This window comes from Ochotona princeps, chromosome X (assembly GCF_030435755.1).
Source record: "Ochotona princeps isolate mOchPri1 chromosome X, mOchPri1.hap1, whole genome shotgun sequence".
Taxonomy (NCBI): Eukaryota; Metazoa; Chordata; class Mammalia; order Lagomorpha; family Ochotonidae; genus Ochotona; species Ochotona princeps.
This window is the reverse complement of record NC_080865.1, coordinates 107,341,426-107,348,907: the sequence shown is the minus strand read 5'-3', so window position 1 is coordinate 107,348,907 and position 7,482 is coordinate 107,341,426. Positions and strand designations below refer to the sequence as shown.

The window sequence follows — 7,482 nt, the reverse complement described above, 5'->3', positions numbered from 1 at the left end:
AAAGAAGCTGATTTCTATAAAAGCTTAAAACATTTTTAGCAGTTTAACTGCCACCTGTTCAGGAAGCAGTAGCAGCAAATCTTGCTAATTCCCAGGAAAGCACTTGGCTATTCTAGCCTGACATTGATTTTATAATATTCATGACAAGTCCACTGAACTCAAGGTCTTTTTCCATGTAATGCTCTATCTTCCAAATCTAATGAAATGAATATTATAAAAATACACTTGATTCATCCTATGAAGGGAAAGAGTATTTCTTAGTGTACTTATTTTCCAGCAATTGTAAGGGCATTCAGCTGGTCTAAGAAGAAAATTCCATGGAGAGGGGCTTTTAAAATCTTGATGGAAAAAAGCAAAATAAAAATCATTTTTCTTGTTTTAGTTTTCTGGATATGCCGCAAAAGGATCCGTGCCAGAAACCAGCCTGTGAGATAAAGAAATGTTTACAAGGTAGTATGTGACCTATGAAGAGGCCGGTTACTTTTATTGGCCTTTATTAACTTTTCTCAGGTTTTAACATTTACGTAATTAACATATCCTAAAGATTTTCTACATTGTATTATCAAAGGCGTAGAAATAAAACATGATGTTATCGAAGCTAGGGGTTCTCAGTCCTGGTTGTACATTAGAATTACCCAGAAAGCTTTAAAAACTTGCACACAGAAATTGAAGTCAGGCTTCCTGGGGCTAGGTTCTGGGTAGCCAGAGTGATTTGTGCCATCTGTTAGGAGGGAGGGACTTTGAAAATAGTATTGGAATTCAGGCTGCCGAAGTCAGCAACTAACCCTTTCAACTAAAGTATGTTTGATATGATTTGTCTACTTGGCTTTAAACCAAATGGTAAGTTTGGCCAAGTCTTAAAGAGGGTTTTGTTTGTTTGTTTGTTTTGTTTTTTAATTAGCAAACGATCATTGCCAGAGAGCAAGTAGAAAAACTGGATTTTTCCATTATGAAAATAACACATGAAATGAATTGATCATGAACATTTTCCATTCACATGTTAATGGGGAAAACAGTCATCAAAGACTTCGCACCAAAAGAAAACCTTTGCTTGTTTCCTTTGTTTCCTTTGACTTTTAACTTTCATTTCTTTACTTGTGAGAGTCAAGCAATTTTATAAAATCTTCTATAATCTAAAAAAATCATATCTTTCTTCCCTTCCTTTAACTTTAAAAAAGTGACGAATTTTTTTTCCACTTCCAAATTTCTATGGCTAAGGGAAAAGAATCAAATGATAAAAGGGATGGTTACACCCCTTGGTACGAGGCGAGTTGAGAGCTAGAAAGATGATAAGCAGCATTATAAGGGCCTTGCACACATTAAAACATTTAATATAACACCTATTTTGTAACTCTTCTGGGGTCATATAACTAACTACAGTGGGAATTTAAACTCTGCTTAGTCTGACTACAAACCTGAACTCGGCCACCTTGCTGCACTCCTTCTAGTCAGAATTGTCTTTCCTGTAATTCTGATGCACCTTGTTCTGGTACTGGAGTACTCAGACAAACTATAGCTGACTTAGAACCTTTAGCTCAACTTCTCAATTAGCCTGGAATGTAAAAATGTTTTCTGTAACAGGCCAAACAGGTACTATGGCCAGTATTGGAGGTCATAACATCTTTTTCTGTTCTCTGTATTTACAACCTTTTAAAAATCTGAACAGTTAATTCCTGGTTAAAAAAAAAAAAAAGTTGAATATTACCCTTAGGCTGGATTCTGGATTTGATCTGCACTGATCAGTAAGATTGTGACCATGTCTGCCTGTCTGTTTTTCAGGCAACAACGACATGGAATCAAAGTGTCAGGCTGTCATTTGAGAACTGCGTAAGTGTTGTGCTCGATATCCCAAGGAAAGAGCTGTGTGTGGTCTGTTCGGGATTTAAGAAGAGGAAGAAAACCTCACATGGAAATCTCCATCAAAAGTTCTACTGAGAAGTTCAACACTGCTTCATGTTTCCAGGAGCGAGTTTTGTTTATCCTACTTTCCTGAGGCCAGGTAGCAGCAAATAGCAAATGAAAAAGTCAACTCTAGGAGAGCAGAGATAAATGTATTAAAACACAACTATGTACGATGTAATAAAACTAAGCTGCTAAGATAACCCTGTTTAAGTGAAAATTTCATTTTGGTATTAAATGTATTTTAAGATGACTAGACATACTTATTCATGAATTCTCTTTGGCATTTGAGTTCAGTCTACTAGTATCAGTCATAAAATTTAACTGACATGAGGCTTACGTAAAAGGACTCACCCTTCCAGCATCTTAAAGCGTGACATTGCTTATCAATTTCATGCTAGATACAAGAACCTGCCTTCTGCTTCCACCTCTGTACTACAGTGTCTAGCTAGTGTAAGGCCCTTAATATTTTCTCAGTGGTTCTTGTAATGTCTAATGATCCCAAGTTCATCATAAATGAGCTGAAGAAATTTTCTTCATTGTGAGTCAGGGTCTAAATCCCTAGGTGGCTCATCTCTGCTCATCCAGATGGAATTAACAGAGCTGCTGAGGGAGCCAATTGGCACATGTCACTTCCAGCTTTCCTCAGATAGGGGCCCAGACCTCAAAACTAAATAGATGACTATATAATAATGAGAAAAGTTCTGCAAGATCCTTGATGTTTGAATTTGTTATTTATTTGAGGCCAACTGTTACTGTTTAAACAGCACTCCTCAGTGTTTGTGGTCATGGCTGTGGTCAGATATAAAGGCTACATATGCTAGGTTCCTTTCCTGACTTCGGAGTTTTTCATACAATAATGTGAATTATGAATCTTCTGAAAGGACTGCCACATGCAGTCCTTGCCAAAATAGATCTGTGTTGCAGATGGCTTCTCTTCAAGTGCACTGACTCCAACCACCAAGTGCACGTGGTGAGCTGTCCCCGGGCGGTCAGCACGCCATTTGGCGCCAGCCTTTACCTGCTGGCTGCCCAGCTGTGAGCTCTGGGGTTTTGGTTCTTTGAATCGCTGCTTATGTAGCTCCACATTGAACCCAGCATACTTCTGGGATGTGAATCAATCCTATAGATTCCCAATAACAGAGTAACTTTTCCTTTGAAGAACTTGTAATCACTGAACAATACTGACCACCGAACACCAGTCCATGCAAAACCTAAGACTCGGGGCTTGTCTAGCAGGACCATATCCCATTACCTGACATGATGGTGGGTCAGGAGACAGGTCACATCAGGCAGGGCCACGACATTAACTAGCATGCTAGGAAACCATATCCGGGGGTAGATTCTGTGGGGGATGTGTGGGCCAAACTCGTGGAAATTCTAGCCCCACTGGTTAGCTCAAGAGACGGGGTGGTGATGGACTAAGTTAGGTGTGACCAATCAATCACAGGTTAAGGAACTGGACTGGTCAAGGCAGCAGCACCCGAATGTGCATCCTGAATAGGGTGTTTGGTGGGCCGGGCTGCAGCGTTCATCACCAGCTCATACAAGGCCAAATGGAAGGCCAGACTATGCTGGACACTGGCATGTATGAGAACCGGGTCTGGGAGCGGGTCAAGTGGAGGAACTTGGGAAACTCCCCTGGTGGGTCATAGCTCCTGCTATGAACATATGGTCCAGACCTGGGGGTCAGACAAGCTGGGCAAAGTAGCTCCAACGGCTGGCTGGCCAATGTGTGAAATGGTAATGGAACAGGGCATACCGGGCAGGACTGAGCAAAACCTTAGCCTATAAGTAAAATTAGAAACCAGGATGGAGCACAGGGCATGCCGAGCTATGCTCTTGCACTTGCTGGTCTGCGTGAGCCAGGGATGCTAAGCCACAGTGTCTAAGGCAGGGGTCAGGACAGGAGAAGGGCTGTGCCAAGCTGAGTCAGAGCAACCACTGGCATGCGTGTGATCTACAACTGGGAACAGGCCTGGTTGGGGAGCTAAAGGGGCACCCTAGCTGGGTTGAGATTCACACTGAGGAGCATGGGGGCTGTGTTCTGATCTGGATACAGTTGTAATCTCCCTTGGCACAAGTGTGGGCTGGGATTGGACGCACCAGGCTGGGCCAGACTCCAACACCATCTGGTGCTCTGGAGGACCAGGGTAGATGTGGGACTGGCTAGGCTAGGTCTCAGCCCCTACTGAGCCATGTGTGAGCCGTATTTGGGTATGGACGAGCCGTGGCTGGGCTGAAACACCCAACAGCAAGAACCAGTTTGGGTTGAAGGCCAGTCAAGAAAAGCCACTGTTCCTGCAAGGACAGGAGGTGAGCTGAGTAGGGCTGGCCCATGGACCCACTGGTATGCGCGAAATCTGGCATTGGGAGGCGTTCTGATGGAGGAGCCTGGGCAACTCCTCTAGCAGGACAGTCCCTGCAGGTAAGCGCAAGAAACATGATAGGAAACAACCCAGAATGGGCCATGGAAAGTTTCCCACTGGTATACATTTGGCATGGGTCGGGGGCAGACCAGGTTGAATCGGTTCACTCATCCACTGGCAAATCCAACCACCAGAACAGAGTGTGGATCGAGTCAAGGATGGTTGTGACAAAAACTAGTGCACATCACAGAATGCCAAGGTGAGGTTGCCTGTACCAGATGTGACTGCAGCACCCAACCAGTACATGTGAGAACCAGGAAGGGAGGAGGCAGAGACAGCAGGGGGAATAAAGGGGGGGGGGTTCACTTGCTGGACAGCTACTCCAACTGGAGAGCGTGAGCTGGGATGGGGGCAGACCAGACTAAGCAGGGCTACAACAGCTGTGGGCCTCATGTGGACCAGATCAGGGAAAAGCCAGGCTGGGCTGGTTGACCCTACTGGTGCAAACTACAATTAGAGTGTGTGAGGGTTGGTTGGGCTTAGCCACAGCATCAGCTGGCAGAAGCTGGCACTGGGGGCTAATTCTGTCAAGTTAAATCCCAGAACCACTTAGAAAGTGCATAATCTGGGAGTGGGAATGGCCTGGGAGGGAAATAGTGGGCTCCTCCCTCTTGGGTTACCACTCCCACTGGAGGGCACGAAAACTAGGACAGGAGCTGGAGTGGCTAGACAGAGAGACACCCAACAACATCCGTGAGGGCTGGATAGTTGAGCTGGTAAGATGGAACTAGGCTTTAATACCATTGACATGTACAAGAGCCAAATGGGATGTGGGACAGACTGGACTACTGCTACACATACTGGCAAACCAGGGTAGGGGGCAGGCTTGGTGGGAGTTATTGTGGGTCTCTCTGACTAGGCTGCAGCTCCCACTGGCTGATGTGAGGGCCAAGTACGTGCTGGGCAGAACCAGGCTGGACTGCAACACACATTGGTTCCAGTGGAAGTCGGGGCTGAAAATAGAACCAACCCAGCAATTGCAACCACCAGCTGATTGGGGGATGGACTGTACCGGGCCCTGTACTTGCTAGAACATACAAGAATCTGGTCTTGGAACACCTCAGACAAAGTTTCTTTGGGGATCTCCCCAATCGAACTGCCAGACTCAGAACCCTAACCAAGAAAAGACAGAAGACAGAACAAGTCAGTCAACCACCTCAGCTATATGTTGGCAGTGAAAAACTGGGCAAATGGAGACTCTATGATGGACTATGTCAATCAGTGGATTCTTCAGCGACCTCATCGTGCTTAGAGTGGCGAGATTGGCAGCGATTCATAACCGTTGCACTATGAAACCACTTGAGCAAGACCCTCGGAGCATGCCCCACATCTGGGACCTGGGGTGGGTGGGAGACTGGGTGGGGCTTCTCCCTCAATATCCCCCTTTACCTCAGGTACATGAAGGAAACAATATGGAACTAATAGTCTTACCCATTTTCCTGTAGCCCTTGAACCTTTTTACCCTAATTAATCCTGTAAAGATTGTCAAAAGTATAATAAAAAATGGAAAAAAATAAAGATGACACAAAGATATAAAAAATATAAAAAGATCAAATAAGTTGCTTTTTTATTATAAAAGCATTTTGAGTCAACAATTTAAGTTTCACACTGTTTAAAATGCTTTCACTAAGTTTTGTCACTCCATTTAGTTTCAAAAGCTGCAGATCAATGGCCCTTTTCTTTAAGCAGTCCTGATTTAGTTTGGGTCAACTGATCTACTGGAAGACATTGATTTAAATCTTGTTTATGTATTATTATGACACACAGAAGAGCTATAAGAGAAGGCTTAACATTTACTGAGCGCTCCTTGGGTATTTGGGGACTAATCTCAAGCTTCAGTGGACAATGTCAGGAAGAGAAGAGCTATGTTCTCACTCCACTTCCAACACAGGCGTGTAAATCAACTTTGAGTTTAATTAGTGACTGACCTCTTGACTGGAACACTGCTTTTCCCGTTGTGATAGGGAATTCGTTGGATGATATTTTGGTGCCAGATGAGTATCTCATTAGCCTACAACTTTTCATCCAATAGTTTTAGCATCCACTGATGGTACCCATTTTGCTACAGTACAGCAACTTTCTTCCTTGATTACACTAAGCATTCCTAAAACATTTCATAAACTAATATTATACTGTGTTCAGTATCCAAAAGACCTCTTGTAGTATGTCACTTAATTTAAAAGGCCTTAAACTCCTGTTAAGACACTTGTTACAGCAGAATAATTTTATTAGCACGAACTTTACATTTCATTGGTTCCTGATCTTCACTGCTTACTGGAAGCATCCAACAAATTTTGAAACCTTGGGCTTCCCCAGTAGTACCCAAGATATATGAAATCACAATTTGGAATGAAGAGTTGGGTGACTGCCATGAACAGGCAAGAATAAGAACCACTGTTTTCAGTAATCATGCCTTTACTTAGTCACTTTATTTTTCAAAAGATGTACTTATTTGAAAAGCAGTTATATATAGATGGAATAGAGCGTCTGGGACTGAAACCAGTATCCAACTTTTACGCTTCAACACCAGACCTACAATTTCATTTTTTTAAATATGAAAAACTTGACTTTCAGCAAGTCAAGCTGACTTTATAGACAGTGTATTTTTAAAAGTACAAAAGTGTCAGTTTTCTTTAGCAAATAGTACTGTTAAAATCAATTATCCCAGGGATGGCATTGGGGTGTAATGAGTTAAACTGCCACTTGCAATGCTAGCATTCCCTATCAGAGTCATGGTTCAAGTCCCAGTTGCTCTAGTTCCTATCTTAATGCAGATCCTGGGAGGCAACAGGCAGTGGCCCCAATACTTGGGTTCTTGATGACCATGTGGAAGACGAGGATGAAGTTCCAGGCTCTTGGCTTCAGCATGGTCCAACCCCAGCCATTGTGGTCATGTGGGGAGTGAACCAGTGGGTGTAAGATCTCTGTCTCTCTTTGCCCTACCCTCTCTGCATGTCAAATAAATATATAAATATTTTTATAAGAAATTTATGATCCTCTATGAATAAAGGGATCACAAATGTAAGCCACATTATATGATTTTTAGGAAAATCAGGTCTATAACTAAAACAGATTGTCTGGCTAGTTCTTGAAGAGATCATGCTAATGTGTAAGTGACTGAGCCAGGGCTGCTGGGTATCACAGGAGTAAGCAC

At 43.3% G+C, this 7,482-nt stretch overlaps 1 protein-coding gene across 1 annotated transcript; it reads left to right on the top strand.

Moving 5' to 3' along the window:
• Positions 1 to 392: 392 nt before the first annotated feature.
• Positions 393 to 2,003, top strand: CMC4 (C-X9-C motif containing 4). Its single transcript, XM_004600054.4, is given in 2 exon segments — positions 393 to 450; positions 1,780 to 2,003. Coding segments are annotated over 2 exon segments (282 nt in total).
• Positions 2,004 to 7,482: the final 5,479 nt, after the last annotated feature.